This window comes from Notechis scutatus, chromosome 1 (genome assembly GCF_049901735.1).
Source record: "Notechis scutatus isolate UNSWTSFEM ecotype Mainland chromosome 1, rNotScu1.2, whole genome shotgun sequence".
Classification (NCBI taxonomy): domain Eukaryota; kingdom Metazoa; phylum Chordata; class Lepidosauria; order Squamata; family Elapidae; genus Notechis; species Notechis scutatus.
The window spans coordinates 73,961,526-73,979,820 of record NC_142009.1 but is presented as its reverse complement, the minus strand read 5'-3'; the positions used below and the strand labels follow the sequence as shown (position 1 = coordinate 73,979,820).

The window sequence follows — 18,295 nt, the reverse complement described above, 5'->3', positions numbered from 1 at the left end:
AGCTTTTTCCAATAATAGATATAGCCACAAGGTAGTGGAGGTTTGAAATCAGAGTTTCCCTTCTAGAAGATGGTTCTACCGTTTTATCTGCCATTGGAGATAAAGCTGTCTTTCACCTTCAAAACTGTTGACCATCTTCTCCTGTAACCCTGGAAAGGGGCCCTTACAAAGTGCTACCAGCTGGGCCAGCTTGACCAAGGTTTTTCTTTTTTAATATAAATTTTATTTGGGTTTTCACAAAAACATAATACAAATAAAACATTTTTTTTTTTTGAGAATAGCATGGTCCCGGGTTATCACTTCTTGATACAGACACAAACTCAATTTCATATTCATCTTTGTGTTCTATTCCATATCTTATTACTATTTTAACATTTTCTCCATAATTTTTCCCCTCCCTTGGTTTTCTCAACTTTATTTTTAATTATCTCATATCTAAATTCAATTATATATCTTTTTCTAAATTTCAATGTCTTTCCAATCATTATATTTATACTTTTGTCTGTCCTGTTTCAATTTCATATTATCTTTTCTCATTAAACAAATTTTCCCCTGTAGTTACTAATTGAAGTATGACACCTTGATATCTTTTAATTTTATCCATTCAACTCTTATTTAAACTTCAATTTATGCCTTTAAAATTATAACATTCAATATAGTACACAACTTTCAATCGAATTCTGTTTGGTACATTCTTAAAATACACACTATGTCCTATGTATATGTATATATCTTAAGTTTTCGCGGGTACTTACATGTATGGTATTCAGCTTTGTTCGGGTATTTTCCCACGTCATTGTAGTTGTGCTTTTAAAGTTGTAGCAATGTTTCGGCAGAATCTCATCTGCCATCATCAGGCTTCTGTATTGTTTTATATAAATATAAATATAAAATATGAATATTTTATATAAATATAAAACAATAGTAAATAAAGCACTCATTCCATTCCAATTCAATTCTATCATTAATATTAGTTAGAATCTTAACATCTTTAACATTTCTTTTCAATTGAATATCATACTTCCTTGTGAACACTTATAAACTTTCCATAATTAATTCTTTTTTTTCCATATTTCTCTTCACTTATATTTTTATAAATCATTGATAATTAAAATGTTGCCATCCTTTACTAATTTCATTCTCTCATTCATTTTATTTCATTTATTTATTAACAAATATTCCACTGCATTACAATAAGTATTTTATCCATCATTTTAATCATACATTGTTTCATATTTTCTAAAATTATTTCTATTTCTAATATAACAATACTGCCTTATGTACCTTTGCAGAATCCCTTTTTCAATTAAATTTTCACCCATTTTCTCTAAATAGGCTTATACTTTCAATCTTTATACATTTTCCCTGTTTCTCTATATCTTGTTTCTGTCTTTTATAACTTCTTTTCCTTTCCTTCTTCCCCCTCTTTTTCTCCCTCCCCTTTTTCAGGGGACCTTACGTTGTTGCTTTTTCAGTTTAACCTGGTCAACCAAAACTTTCTCTTCTTATCTTCCTCCTGCATATTATTTTCCGGTCGAGTTCTTCTTTGAAGTGGCCATTTCTGACCACCGCTGCCACCACCTTCGGGAAAGGGAGTAATGGCCAGCTGAGGAGGAGAGATGCGGCTCTCCTCGACCCTGCTGGCAGTCTCCCCCCCTTCACCTCTACGGGATGGCTTAGCCCCAAATCCAGCCGGCTCGTGGCGCTCCAGCGGCGAGCACGGATCAAAACAGCGCACGATCGCGAATTTTGGTCCGTCGCCAAAGAAACTCAAACCGGAAGTCCAACCAAGGATTTTTAAGGAGGTATTACTCCTCCAGCACTCCTCCTCACTCCAGGATGTCCAGCTCAGCTCCATTTGCAGTGTCCATTATCTTCCAACTGTCACTTTCTGACCATTCCACTCTACCAGCTCTTGGCCTATCAGTTTCTTCACTCAACAAATTTCAGCCTCACAGTTAGTTTATCAAGCTTGTCTTTTTCTTGCCTTTCTCTCTACACACTCTTCCACTTCCACATACCAATCTCTACAATCCAAATTCTTCAAAAACCTCTCTGCACAACACTTTGGAGTACCATCTACAAACACATGCAGCCACTGTCGCCAACTTAAAAAACAAAAACATAATATGGCTGTAGTAGGACTGACTACATCTATTATTCCCCGATTTCCCTAGGCTACATAAGTAAAACTTAGTCTGTTTTGTTTGAGTTTTTAACTGACATCTTGCAAATTTAAGATTTCACTGACTTTAAGATACAAAAATGTAAAAGAAAGAAAATATAGTGATACCTTGATAATCATCATTAATTGGTTCCAGGAGGTGCAATAAGTACCAAATAAATTTTTCCCATAAGGAATAATATAAATAGATTGAATGCATTCCCAAACAAAAAACAATGCACATTTTAATGCAATATGTAAAAAGATAGGATCATATATCATTACTTTACATGAGAAATAAACCTAACAATTAATAAATACTTAGATTAAATAAAATAAAAACTTCACTTTACCTATACTGATGAGAGAAAAAGCACAAAAATACATAAAATGACCTCAGAAGCTAAGAAGACCACAAGGGAATGTGCACAGGCAAGAGAGGCCAAGTGACTAACATGTGACCCTTTGTTTTGGCTAGAAAGGGTAGAAAATTACAAGGAAACAGACACCAACCAATTCTAGCCTGCATGTTGAGTACCAAACAAACGATGAGTACCAAGACAAAATTTTCTCATCAAACTGTCGAGTACTAAATTCAATGTGTTTTAAAGTAGTTGAATACCAAGATATGTCTGTATGCAAGAAACTGAAACAAACAGTAAGAGAAACAGAAATCAAAGGGGAAAAAAATGTTATCAGATGTACAGAAGACAATTCTGTTTTTAAACACAACATTAAACATAGACCACATGGAGTAATAAGCAAACCAATTTGGTGTAATTGTTAAGATACCAGGCTAGAAATTTGAAGATTGTAAGTTCTAGTCCTGCTTTAGGCTCAAGGCCAGCAGGGTGGCCTTGGGCCAGTCGTCTCTCAACCCTAAAAGGTAGGCAAGGGAAAACCACTTCTAAAATGTTGCCAAGAAAACTTGGGAACTAGTCCAGACAATTTTTCAATAGTTAACATTGACTTAAATTGCAGAAAATAATAAGTTTCCCAGAGTCACTTTTCAGAGTGAAATGGGCAGAACATAAATTTAATGAATAAATTAATACATTAAGAAGATGAAACATGGAGTCATGTTGATCAATCTTTCCATTACATTGATAAACAGCCAATTCATAAGCAGTGACTTCAGTACAAGACTGAATCATTAATAGGTTGCTTTTGTTTTGCTGTATTCTTTGCTTGATAAATCAAAGTTTTTCATGCATTGGTAAATTCCCAATTTCTGGTATATAATTCAACACTATGCTGATATATTTAAATACTTTCTTCCCCAAACAATATTAACAGATTCATGGATATTAATCTAAAATGGGTCAGTGGTGGGACAAGCCCGTATTATATGTGTCTATCATTTTACATTTTCTGAATAAAAAAAAGTTGACAGCTATCTCATTCTAAACATCTTCTAAGCTTTCCAATAAAGGAAAATAAGTTTATTGTTGAATTTATTTTAAAACAATAAACTGCCCTTGAAGAGCATGTGGAAGATATACAGCTAGTACAGAGAGCAGTGGCACAGGCAATTTTGGAGGCCCCAAGAATGGCCCTTTTAACACCACCACTCTGCGAGCTGCATCCATTGCTTGTCTTCTTCCAGATGCAATTCAAGGTGTTGGTGATCACCTTTAAAGTCCTTTATGGCATGGGGCCAGGGTACATGAGGGACCCTTTCATTCCACTGGGATTGGCCTATCCCATTAGTCCTGGCAGAGGAGGCATGTTGCAAATTCTGTCTGTCTTATTATTCTGTCTGGCAGGGTCCAGGAGGAGTGGCCTCACAATGTGAGATTGGCCCCAACCCTCCTATCCTTTCATAAGGGCCTAAAGACCTGACTCTGCCAGTTGGCCTGGGCCCCCAATGGGGGAACAGCACAGTGGAGGTGGTTGATTGAGTAACAACGGATCCCACCTCCCTACCACTCCGCCCTGTCCTCCTCACGTGCCCTTAGGTTGTAGTGTTTGATTTTAATGATGTTTTAATTGTATAGGTATAGACATATTTTTATTACTGTAAGCTGCCCAGTAAGATGGTAAGATGGATGGCCTATGGTAAGATGGGGGACAAATAAATTTTAGGAAGGAAGGAAGGAAGGAAGGAAGGAAGGAAGGAAGGAAGGGAGGGATAAAAAAGGGGGAGAGAAAGAAAGAAAGAAAGTTCTGTAACCGATTTCTTTCTGCAATAAAGTTTTTACAGTAGGCCAGCCTTGCTGGTCTTAAGTTCCAAATGTACCATAAATATCTTACAAAATAAATGTTAATATAAATAATGCTTCTTTTTAGAATTATGTTTTCTGTCTTTATAAGCCCCTCGGAGTTTGCTGGGAAATCAAACACATATTCTGATAACAGAGCTCCGAAGTGTGTAGGTGAGGGGCTCTTTCCTTAGCTAATTTGGGAGCTTCCATTCAATCAGTGGCAGACGTGCCAATATTTGCAGAACAGCTTTACTTTGTTCTTTTCACTGCTAATGAAATGTTTGCTTTTGCAGGTGTGCTTTTAACTCAAACCTGATAAGCCAGCCTTCTCTTTGCTTCCTCCAAAACATTGCAGCAGTCATGGCTTGGGTTCTGTAACTTGTTATTCAAGAAATGAAACAACTTGGAAACATTTTGTATAAGGCTATTGTTAATAACCTAACTTTTCAGGGAGTCAACTTGTAATACAGCCATCAAGCCTTGCTTTAATCAAAGGCACAAAATAGGAGTGCCACCTATTGTGTCAGTTGATATTGACCAGTGGGACATGAGTTAGTTGTAACTTATACTTTACTAACAAAGTATGCTAAATTACTAAGTTTGGATGCTTTTTCTATGAAGAGGGTAGCTCATATACCTAAGGAATTACTTAAAATACAGAGACACATAGATGCTTTTCCCCCCCCTGTGATTTAATAGCAAAAGACTTTGATTTACCAAAATCCATTGTTTTATGTCATGAATCCAACCAAATGAAGGTATTTTTTCTAATTTTAACAACTTGCTCTGAGTATTTCTAACCCACACCTACCTGATGTTCCATAGCAAACCTTAATAAAGATTAGGTAGATTTCTAAAAATATGACTAGGCATGTTCCAGAAGAGCTATTATACTGTGATGTGAGTGGTGGTTAAACACACCCTCTTTAATTGGCACGTGCTTTTAAAATAGGATTAGCTTTATTTGACAGTTGTAGATTTTAAATGGTGGTAAACATGGCTTCAGTGAGGAATAGCGTTTAAGTGTAAGCCGTAGCTTGAGTTAATATTTGGGTGGAAATTATTGGCAATTTTTGTTAAGTCTAGATGTGAACAAAATAGAGGTTTGAAGGAAAGCCAACAAAAACAGAGGTGTTTTCTACATTGTCCCTTCTGAAGATTTACACTACTCATGTACTTATTATTTTAAAAATATTTCTAATATTTACAATATTTTAAATGGCATACAGTATTCAAGCACTTTCTACCTTACTTCTCTTTTGTGAGCTGTTTATCTTTTATGCTTCCTCCACAGTTATCTAGTTACCTTTATGATATGGAAGGAATGGAATCCAATGTTATCCATCAGCAAAAGTAGGAAAATCCTACTTTAGCAGAACCAGGAAAAGTTAAACAGTAAATTTGTGTATTGAAACTGTAAATGTTTTAAATGTAACATAGACTGCACTTGGTAGTTTGAAAGAGACCAATAATATTCTGTATTGCTAAGAGTGCGTAATTGTGACACACTTCACAGCAATGGAATATGTCATAAATGAATTTACCCATCAGTACTGTCATTTGAGGGGGGGTCTTGTTAGGACCCCCTCCCCAAAGATACATGGATTTTGATGGTTTTATTGACAGGGCTAATCATGTCTACTGATTCAAGCTTTGAATTTTGTTGATTGTACAGTTTTGTTTTTATTCATGCACATCCCCCAAATTCATTGGAATTGGGACAGGTTATAATTACAGTTAATCAATAAAATAAGCTTGAGAGAAAGTTGGAAGAAAGTTCTGCTAATAAAGCTATATCTTGGTTTTCTGGTTTCATGGGTGTATATTTATGCAGTGGAGAAGAACAGAAATGTCTACACTTATCAATTGATAAGGAGCAGAATTAGCTGTTCTCTGATTAATCAAAGGTTGTATGCAAATGAAAGCCAGTATGGTGGAGTGATTATGAAATAGATTGGCTCTGGAGAGACCTGCATTCTAGCTCTTAAATACAGTTCTGTGCATGACTTTGGGCCAGTCACTCTATCAATCCAACATATTTCACTGGACTGTTATGGTGTAAATACTATAGTAGGCGGAAGTGTTCTGTATGCCAACTTGCACACTTGAAGGAAGGGTGGGAGATAACTACAAATGAATACATTTATATATCAATAAATGGAATAGGCCAAACGATTGACTGAAATACAAAAGCTTCCTGAATTCTAACAGCCAAAATATTACTTCATTGTTCATGGGGAAGGTTGAAGTTTTAGTTAATTTAGCATTTCAGATTATTTATTTTCCTTGGCAATGCCCATATGAAAGCATTCCATTTCAAAGCTGTAATGATGTGATAATGTACTACTATTACAAATAAATGATAGAAATAAATAATAGTAAATACTATTATAAAAATAAAGAATAATATCAGTTGGGAAAAAGTAAGGAAGTAGAAGCAAAAATAGGTGAATGGGTGGGGGAAGAAAAAGCTTATATTTAGTTTTGCCAATTGGGGCCATAAATATATCCATTATGACTTTAATTCAATCATGTAACACTTTATTGTAAAATGGGGAAAAGGTAATTAGGTTATCAGACTTACCCATGTTACATGCAGCATTTCCTGGTAGCTATAATGGTGTGATACTAGTGATCACATTTTGGTCAATATGCCAAAAGCACAATGAAACTCATTTTAACCCAAGCATCCTCATGCTATTCTATACAAACTGAGATGCCTGAACCAAAGACTATCTTGCAAACCAAAATACAGTTTCCTGTACCCCACCTAGGAAGTACATGCATCTGCAATAAGTAAATATTCATTTTTAAAATATTGGAAATTTCACTGTTCCCAAATTACTTTGACCAAATTATTTAATTTCCTGTTAGAAATTAGCTTAAGACTCATCTTAAAGGAAAGTGCACTGCACCCTTCCTGAGCTTTGTGCTTCTGATTTTGAAAAACAGAATTCCCAACTTTGCGGAGTCTGGCATGAGTCAGTTTTTATAGATGACTTTCTTCTAACCTGACTGCTGTTTAGAATTAGATTCAAATACTATTAGTATACTTGGGGGGGAATCTGCTTAAGTGGAATCAGGAAAAAAATATGGCTTTTCACTTGAGTTCACTTTTTATCTTATCAAATCAGGTTTTCATCCAATAATATTTGTCATCAAGTGGAACTCAAATATGGGTATTTTGGTTTATCTGGTATGCTTAGTAGGAACTAATCCTCATAGATGGCTAGGGGCTGATGTCTACAAATTAAATTTAGTAGAAAGTGACTATCCTTCTGACTCAAGACTAATGAAGCATGGTACTATTTTGAAGCAGAATGATCTGCAAAACCCTAATAATCCAACATACTGACAATAGTGTAAAATTGTTTTGCTTGTAAGGACGAACCGAGGGAAGCATGAATCATGGCGATATGTTTTAAGACTAAAACAGGACGAAGAACAACTAATAAAAAACATTACTATATGGTCACTTAATACAAGTTTGAGTTTACACCATTGAACTATACAGTATTGGACTTCTAAAGATTCCATGTTTCTCTGTGTTATGTGTACGTACCTAGTGGAAAAAACTGAGTTGCACATGGGAGTGCAGTGTAATGTATTTCCATAAGCACATTTAATGTGTATCCCTTATAATAAGACATTTAAGAAATTTCCCACTTTATTTACACGGTGAGGAACAAAGGTAGAGGATGCAATGTGAGATCCTTTCCTACATGCATGGTGAACATGACTTCTGCAAATCTTTAATAGCAGCTCTGCTCTGAGTCCAGGATGGAAGGAGAACTGAGTTTAAGTATAGAAGAATCAGGCATATTGCAAGCTGCTGGCCAACTGCTTCTTCCATTGTGAGATTTTTTTTTTTCTGGCTGGATATAGCTCATTTCAGTCTCAAATTTTGCCAACTCCTGACAGTGTGCCAGATTGGCCCCATTCTGTTCTTGATGGATGAACAAGAACTGTTACTCAGATTCAGTTTTAGCTTATTTTGTTCCATCCAGGCAGTTTCCAGGTATTGGGACTGGACAATAACCGCATTTCCCATCTGCCCCAGAATGGTAATGTATAGTCAGTGGTGGGATTCAGCCAGTTCGTACCATTTTGGGAGAACCAGTTGTTAACTTTCTGAGCAGCTTGGTGAACTGGTTGTTGGAAGAAATCATTAGGGCAGAGAACCAGTTGTTAAATTATTTGAATCCCACCACTGTTATAGTTGGGTATCCTCAGTATACTGTAGCATTGGGAAGCCAGATGTTTGGCCTTATTTATACAGAGGATTGAAGATCTGATATTCCTTGTGAGTGAAGAACATTTTGCTTATAGATATAAGATTATACGTGGATGACTGATGAAAAATGGGCGAATAGGGAATAAAGAAAAGCAACAATGATGCCACACCCTGAACCAGTAAATAACCTGGAGCAAGAACTTCATGTTGACATTAAAAAACAGCAGGAAAAATACCAAGCCCTGTTTCCACCTCCCCCAATAATACAAGATCTCTTTTAGCTGGTCAGAGGGGATACTTCCACAGTGAGCATATCAATTTGTATTTTGTACTTTGCATGCTGCATTTTTAGTACTGGGGGTGGTGATTACCAATCATTGTATTATTGGATAATAATTCATTTTCCTAAAATGAATTTCTAGGAACAATATACACCTTCAGACATCTGAAGTCTTCTCTTTGGATAAACCAATTATTATGGCAAGATGTAAAACTGATAGAATTTAAAACTGGTAAGATTTAAAACTTGTTAATATTTAGAAAGGTGCAGTGTCATACACTCAGGTGTTAAATAGATTGTCATACATTTAGGTGTTAAATAGATTTTAAACTCATTGAGTTCAATGGAACTTACACAAGTACAGCCTAAATATATTTTTATGCTGATTTTATAAATTTAAATATCTAAAAGGTTAATAAGCTTGATGTAAGGTTGAATTACAATCAAGCAAACTGCAGCACTTTTTGAAATGATGCCTTTCTCTTCTTTTCACCCTGCTTAATCAAATCCGTTCCATATTTTGGGAAGTGGAACAGATGTTAAGATGCCTGGAGACTGCAGAGGAAATGGAAGCTTGCTTTTTTCTTTTCTTTTCTTTTTCTACATGTTTTATTTGCAGTTTTTCCTTTAACAACCAGCATTTTTTGTGGGCAGTGCAATGACTGGGTTAACATATTTTTTCACACAGTGCTCACAGTAATAATACAATTACCTTCCAACTTCTGACCTTAATGTGCTCATTATAATTATAATATATTATTTTATATATCAATAAATATTCCACAATTTTCTCAATTATAGTTCTTTATTTATCCCATTTGTTGGGGTTCTTCTATATTTACCTCATTATCTTTAAACAATGCTATTCTCTCTTTATGATTTTTTTATCACTTCCTCCAAAAACATATATAAACATCAATAATATTTCATACACTATACTTATTAACCCCTATTAAGTCACTAATATTTTAATATTATAGGTATCACTCAGTATTCCACCACATTTTCAATATCTCAATTTTCTATAAACACCAATAAAACCAATTATCAATGAGATTTAATCAATCCCAAAATTATATCTCTAAATCCCCTGAATTTATAGTCCTTGAAAACTATACTTTTCCAATATGATTTTTTGCATCCTTTTAAGCATAATAATACATTTAGATATACTTAGTCCTAATCTATCACCTCCTAATCGTAATATATTTATGGTTATAATAAATTTTATTATATATCTATATATGTCCTACTATTTCCCCAATTTAAACATACCACTTATTTCTATTGGTTTTCAATATAGTTACTATATTGCAGGATATTGTCTTTCTATCGATCATCTCAGTCTTTTTAGAATTTCATCATTTATTGATTTTTTGGTTATTCCTTTATGTTTCTCTTTTGAAATCCTATATGTTCTTTTTAGCATTTTTGCACAGGTTAATTGCTCCTTCTATCCTGCCCTTTATCTCCTTCTGCTGCATCTTTTGAATATCCATCCATAACCGTTCCATTATTTTTGAAAAATCACCCTTTCCCCCCTCTATTCTGTTATAGGCTCTTATGGGATTGTCTATTTGATTTTTAGTATTTAGTATTACTATCTTGCTTTTTTCTTGATACCATCCTATGAACTGACCGATTGAACTCAACCCTAATTTTAGTTCTGAAAAAAAACTTTTATGTCTTCAAATTGGAATGAATATTTTTCAAACAAATTCCAGTCACCATAAGTGACCATAAGTGAACAGTCACCATAAGTGAACATGCGTGGCATCAGTCACGTGTGGAGTTGTTTTTATTTCATGATTTATGACTAAAGTAACTTTCAGATTCTGTGTATGTTTGTGTGTTTCTGTGTATATATACTGAATTTCAGCTATCTATGGTTGAGTGCACAGAATAGGTCCAAGTTGTAAAGGTCACTTGTTTTGATATGAAGCTAATGGGAAGCAAATATCTGTAGAAGTGCAAGAAGGATGGCCTCATACAGGTTGCTAAGCAACAGACCACAAGAATTTGTTCACTCATAGGGCCATGTCGCCTGTTCAGTTTGTTTATGTCAAGCATTCCACCTCCCAGTATGACAAACGAAGGTAAGGTGGTGGAGGAAACGTAGCATGTCTGTAGTAGTTGTAATTCTCCATTCTGCTTGTGGTAGATCAATGGTTCTGCACCCCTGCTCTTTTTATCTCTCCTCCCTTAGGGGGAAAGAAAGAAAGAAAGAAAGAAAGAAAGAAAGAAAGAAAGAAAGAAAGAAAGAAAGAAAGAAAGAAAGAAAGAAAGAAAGAAAGAAAGAAAGAAAGAGAAAGAAAAAAAGAAAGAAAGAAAGAAGGCTGGCTGGCTGCCAATTATCACCTTTCCAAATCAGATTGTGTTTGGTTTTGGTTCGGCTGCCTGACTGACCTGGAATTTGTGGAATTCCACTTTACATGTGTGGAATCTAGAACAAAACCTCTTTCATTAAAGTACAAAGGCCATCATGTTCAAGTCATTAGTTTTACGACATGCTCTTGGGACTAATTATTGCCAACTTGGGCACTGAGTTTCGTTAAACTTTCTTTGGTATTTGATTTGTGCTTCAGAACAGATTGAGAATATGTATCACTTTTTCAGAAATAGTAAAATATTAAACATGCCCCACAGTTAGAAAGATGAGAGGGCATTAGCCTTTCGCTTGAATCCATTTCATGGCCATAGCTACTTTTAACTAGTTACTGGTTAATAGCATGTTGCAGTATAGAATAGATTATCCAGAAGAAAACACCTTAATCTCAATTTATTATCTGTAAACCAGACTTTGACCTATATCTATCAAGTGTTCTTGAACACAGTTGCTGCCAATAGCAAAGATATATAAGCTAAATGCAAAATGTGTATGAATTAGTCTGAAATAATATGCCAACTTTTGACTTTTGGTTCCCTTTGCATGTAGGGTCCCTCATTCTATAAACCTGGTTTCCCCTGTTTTGTAAATATGTTTCAGTGATCTCTATCTCAAATCACCAGGGAAAAAACAATATAAGGCAACTCATATTCTTTCTCTAACATCTGACTGAACAATGCCACTGTGTTTACATGGCTCTATAATTCAGGCTTATATCATTATAGTAGCTGAAGGAAGAATCTAAAAATATGTCAGTGTAATGATAAATAAATACATTTTAAATCAAAATTATTGAGTTTTCAACTAAGCAGAGATAGATTATGCTTAGATGGTCTTTGTTAGTACAACTGCCAATGAAAACATGTATGTCTTTTACAGTACTGTTGCTTGAGAAGATAGAAAATGATGATATTCACAACACGACTCTGAAAATCACAGATTTTGGCTTGGCAAGAGAGTGGCACAGAACAACCAAAATGAGTACTGCAGGTACCTATGCATGGATGGCTCCTGAGGTCATTAAATCATCCATGTTTTCTAAAGGAAGTGACCTTTGGAGGTAAATGACTTTTGTATTATTAAATAAAATTTGAGTCAACCTTATGTTCAATGGTTTTCTCTGAGTATGCATGCAAAATAACCTTAATGGGTTCTATTTTTTATTGACAAGGTTTTTTTTTTTAAAAAAAAGGAGATGCTTAATGTTTAGATTTAAACAGTAATTGCATAGGGCTTTTAAACCATAAAGCAGTTCACAATAATAAACAGGTTCTGAAACTCATTGAATCCCACACAATTCTAGATGTGGAATTTTAGACATTACTTTCTAATGTCTATATTAGAGCTTACCCTGAGCCATGGTGGCGCAGTGGTTAGAGTGCAGTACTGCTGGCTACTTCTGCTGACTGCCGGCTGACTGCAATTTGGCAGTTCAAATCTCACCAGGCTCAAGGTTGGCTCAGCCTTCCATCCTTCCAAGATTTTATTTATTTTGTTTGGTTTGTCAATTGCTTACAAAATAATAGGTATAAGTAAAAACATAGTTATGAATACATGGATACATATAAGAAAAATAAAAGAAACAATAGGACAGGGATGGTAGGCACGTTGGTGCGCTTATGCACACCCCCTACAGACCTCTTAGGAAAGGGGTGAGGTCAATAGTAGAAAGTCTAAGGTTAAAGTTTTTGGGGTTTGGGGAAGAAACCACAGAGTCAGGTAGAGTATTCCAGACATTGACCACTCTGTTGCTGAAGTCGTATTTCCTGCAGTCTAGTTTGGTGCGATTAACCTTGAGTTTGTATCCATTGTTTGCTCTTGTATCGTTATGGTTGAAGTTGAAGTATTCATTGACAGGTAGGACATTGCAATGTATGATTTTATATACTATACTTAGATCGGACCGAAGGCGGCGTAGTTCTAGATTTTCTAGGTCTAGAATTTCAAGTCTGGTGGCATAAGGTATTCTGCAACGAGTAGAGGAGTGGAGAACTCTTCTTGTGAAATATTTCTGGACTTTCTCAACTGTGTTAATATCAGATACATAATGTGGGTTCCAGACTGATGAGCTGTATTCGAGTATTGGTCTAGCAAATGTTTTGTATGCTCTTGTTATTAGTGTAATATTAGCAGAGAAAAAGCTACATAAGATTAGGTTAACAACTTTTAATGCCTTTTTGGCTATGTAGTTACAGTGGGCTCTAGCACTAAGATCATTAGAGATGAGTACACCAAGGTCTTTGACAGAGTTTGGATCATCAACAAGGTCTTGACTGTATTTTATTTTCTGTTTTTTTTGCCAATATGTAAGACAGAGCATTTGTTTGTTGAGATTTGAAGTTGCCATTTATTTGACCATTCTGATACATAGTCGAGGTCTTTTTGAAGGGTAGCAGTATTGTCAGTAATGTTGAATAGCTTTACATCATCAGTGAAGAGGATGCAGTTGCTCTTAATATGATCACAGAGGTCATTTATGTAGAGTATGAAGAGAGTTGGTCCTAGAACACTGCCTTGGGGGACACCACTGTTGACAGGTACAGAATTTGATAGGACACTCCCAATTTTGACCATTTGTTGTCTGTTTGACAGGAATGCTTCTATCCAGTTATGCAGGTGTCCAGAGATACCATAAGATTTTAGTTTTAGGAGTAGTTTGTTGTGTACCACTGAATCAAAGGCTTTACAGAAGTCTATGTAGATTGCGTCTATTGCTTTGCTCTGATCAAGTTGTGTAGTCCATGTGTTTTTGCAGTGTAAGAGTTGCAGATGGCAGGATAGTTTTTTTCTGAAACCAAATTGTTTATTAGAGAGTAGGTTGTTTGTCTCTAAATGGAGGATAATGGATTGGTTAATAATTGATTCCATGACTTTACAGGTGATGCAGCATAAAGAGATTGGTCTGTAATTTTCAACTAGGCTGGGGTCTCCCTTTTTGAAGATGGGGATGACCGTAGCTTGTGACCATAGTTTTGGCAAGGAGCTGGTCCTGAAAGATTTTTCAAAGATTATGCTTAGAGGTTCGGCTATGGCAGTGGATAGCTTTTTAAAGAAGTAGGCACATATTCCATCCGGTCCAATAGAGAGGGATGGTTTTAGATTGCGTAGTGATTTTTCAACATTGTCTTCTGTAAAATTGATATGTATTAGATCATTGTAGTTGTCTGTGGTTCAACTAGGAAATACTGGGCATGATCCATTGCTGTTTACAAATACTGAGCCAAAGAATGTGTTAAAGAGGTTGGCTTTAATGGTGTCATCATTGCAGTCTTTACCATTAGGTCCTTTCAGGGGTGGGATGGACCTTGAGTCTTTTAGTTTGTTGTTTATAAAATTGTAGAAAGTGCGGGTGGAATTGGTGCTTAGAAGGTTTTCCTCTTGTTTAATGTGATAATTGGTGCATTCGGTCTTTATCTGGTGGCATAAATTTTTGTATCGGCTTTTGAAGTTGGCAACGTGACCAGATTTGTTTTTCCGCCAAAGTGGATTGAAGCTTCCTTATTGTTATGGGTAATATTTTTGGATTGAAGCTTCCTTATTGTTATGGGTAATATTTTTGGATTGAAGCTTCCTTATTGTTATGGGTAATCTGTTTTTTTCTGGTTTTTGGAGTTGTTATTGGTACATATAGTTTGATGACTCTTTTGACTTCAAGTAAAAATATGTTGTAATGGTCTTCAACAGTATTGCATCCAGTGAATAGAAATTGAAAGTGAATAGATGAGTAAAAAGTGGACCCAGATTGTTGGAGGATAATATGCTGACTCTGTAAACCGCTTAAAGAGGGCTACAAAGCACTGTAAAGTGATATATAAGTCTAAGTGCTATTTGCTATTGTTACTCTGTGGCTTCCGTGGTAGGAAAAGGGCATTTTGTGGGTCCAATAATTCACAAAACTCTCCCATGTGTTTAGTAACAGTTTCTTTTACTCTATAACTGTTGTTTTGTGTGGAAAATAGTACACATGGTTCTTAGCCATAGGACTGTTGGAGACAGTACAGGTAGTCCTCAACTTATAACAGTTCATTTAGTGACTGTTCAAAGTTACAACGATACTGAAAAGAATGACTTATGACCATTTTTCACACTTACAACCATTGCAGCATCCCCATGGCCACATAATCAAAATTCCTATGCTTGGCAACTAGTTCATATTTATGATCGTTGCAGTGTCCTGGGGTCATGTGATCCCCCTTTGTGACCTTCTGACAACCAAAGTCAGAAGGGAATCCATATTCACTTAACGCAGTGATTCACTTAACAAATGTGGCAAGAAAAGCCGTAAAATGGAGCAAACCCATTTAACAAATGTTTCACTTAGGAACATAAATTTTGGGCTCAATTGTGGTGGTAACTCAAGGGCTAACTAATAAGTTTGCACATCACACTAAGGTTTAATGTGGATTGATTCACTGTTTTCTACACAACATGCTTAAATAAATCATAGATTAGCACAGGGTGCAAAGGCCCTCGCCTCCTTCCAATCTTTTTGCTGGAACATGAGAAGGCGTGTCTGGAAGGACAGATCTTCTTCAGAGAGCTTTTTGTCAAGCCAACAATGTTCTAAAAATGATCTAATATGCTGTTTAATTAAATGGATGTACGCTGTAATAAATCTGATACTTGTGTATTAATAAAGTTGCGTTGAAATAGCTCTCAAAAACTTAATAACTGGTGACAAGACGATATGAATTCTGACATAAAAAAGTAACATTTTATGCCAAGAGACAATGCTACCAAATTTAATTATGGAGAGTAAGCCACTTTGTCAAGTTCTCTGGTTTGAGCAGTTATTCTGCCTTGGTTTGGATACATTACTTCCAATTTTCAAGTTTTATAAGCTGGATCATGGACAGTGTCAAACCCATTTTTTTTTTTAAAAAAAGCAAAAGCAGCATAGGGTTTATATATTCTTGTAATGTAATTGCAAAGAGGCTTTCTAAGGTTTTATCTTCTACTATATGTTACCATACTTGCCATGTTATCCAAACCAAGTGCTTAATGGAAATAAGCTAATGTTAAAAAAGATTAGACTATTGTTTGTTTAATTGTGGTTTTTTAAAATACACTGTCTTATTTGACCAACTCCTAGTTCATTTTTACACCTGTTCTTATCCTCCACCTAAGTGAATTGGTGAGTAGAGCACAAAAGCCAGCAAGGAGTCAAGCAGGAATGCACAAACCCTGTGGCTTCAAGCAGTAGTTTCCTCACTGACCCCTAGCTGCTCATCCAGCTAATCCAAAAGCAAGCAAATCCTATTCTGTGGTATTGCAAAGTATGCGTTCCACTTCACAAAGCTAAATTTGTTCCTTGTAACATTTAAAGCTTTTAAAATTCATAACACTCTGACTAATCTGAAATAAAAGCAAAACCTTCTGAACTCCCCTCAGCTATGCTAGTAGCCAGCGAGGAGGGGAAGCACCTAAGCCCAAAGTCTGCATGTACATGCTTGTAATTCTAAGCCATGATTTAGTACAACATCTAAAAGCAGCCAGGAGAGACATCAAGTCTACCCAGAACACAGAGATTATTTTGTAGACAGAGTCTACAGAGCTTCAAGCTCCTCTACAAAGCCTCATGGGTCAGTTTTTCTTTCCTTAAAATAGAAGAAAGTAAAAGCTGATAATTAAAAACTCTTGGATTTCTTTTGTTGCTTCTTTGCTCCTCTTGCTTCTGCTGTATACCCTTGATTATTATTTTCCCTGTAGCAAGAAAATACAGAAACGTTTTTGTTATTTTTATCTTCAGTATTCTTTGATCTTTAAAAAGAGAAAAAATGTTGCATGCACACGTTTATTCTTAATTTGTTGCCTACTAAACTTAGGTCTTTTTTTTATGCATTCCACCGGAGGAAATTTTTTGAAGTTTTTATGCATCCATTTTGCTTAAGAACAATTTCATTTAATTTTTTTTTAAGGCGAATCAAAATGTTCTTAGCACTGTAGCCTAAGTTGCATACGGAAAGGAGTGGTTGCCATCGGCTCAGTTTCAGCATAGTTACAAATGCAAAAAGATAATCTTTTTTTCTTCCCCTAAGCAATTTAGCTGCAGGCCCCGGTTACTTTCTGTTATCATGTCATTTGAGTGTGAATTTCTTTTCAGGCATGGCTAACACCTTGACATTACTTTTGATTCTTGAATATTTGCTTTTCCTGCTTTTTTAAAAATCTTGCATTTTCTTAAGTAATTATGCAAAGTAAATATAAAAAGATGGAACTTGATTTCTGCTTAGCAAGGCCCATGAGGGAGAATCTGGTTGTGCTGTTCTGATCTGTCTGATCTGTCTTTCCCCCACAGTGAATTGATAGTATACTGGCACTTAAATGGAGATGAAGCCTGTGTACATCTCCCATAATCTCTAAAGCTCTTTGCTAAATCAACACTAAGAAACACTAAGACTGATTTCTTGTTTAACTTGAAGGGGAGTAATGGTTACATGCTGATATACTGAGGCTTCCCATTTACATACAGATAAAGCAAGGCAGAAATGGCTGCCATTTTGCTATTTGTTACATTCATTGCTAGTCTTTCTGTACACTCCTAATGCTAATGATGTTTATTAGACTCTGTCATCTCAATTCTGAAGACATTTCATTTTCAATCCATATGGGTTGATCAGCTCAAATACATTATTATGAAAAAAATCAACCAACTTCCCTCAAACTCAAGAACATTTTGGAAACCAGCTTTACAAAATGCCCCATGTAAATACCATCAGATCATCGAGCCTTGTGTAAAAGAAGTGATAATTTGTTCCCTTTTGTAGCTAAAGAATAACTAAATTTCAATCCACTTCAAGTAAAGTTTTACAGAACAACGGTGAAATACAAAATCTTGAAAATCTTGGTGGAGGAATAATTTAATTGTCTGCAAAAAAATGTTTCTGGATTCAAATATCCTGGAAGTTTAATATGTTTCATTTTACTGCAAGTGCGTATAGTATCAAATCTAGTATTTTGGGGAAGATACAGATAATTGCAATGGCATTGTTATAGTGCATCCTTCCTCAGCTTAATGCTCCAAAGA

General features: G+C 35.5%; 1 protein-coding gene across 2 annotated transcripts in view; it reads left to right on the top strand.

Moving 5' to 3' along the window:
- MAP3K21 (mitogen-activated protein kinase kinase kinase 21) overlaps positions 1 to 18,295 on the top strand; it is a 47,362-nt gene that overhangs the window by 10,099 nt on the left and 18,968 nt on the right. For both annotated transcript variants that reach the window (XM_026669441.2, XM_026669440.2), the window contains exon 2: positions 12,148 to 12,328. In XM_026669441.2, coding sequence (XP_026525226.2) covers positions 12,148 to 12,328 — 181 coding nt within the window. The remainder of the gene's footprint in view (positions 1 to 12,147; positions 12,329 to 18,295) is intronic.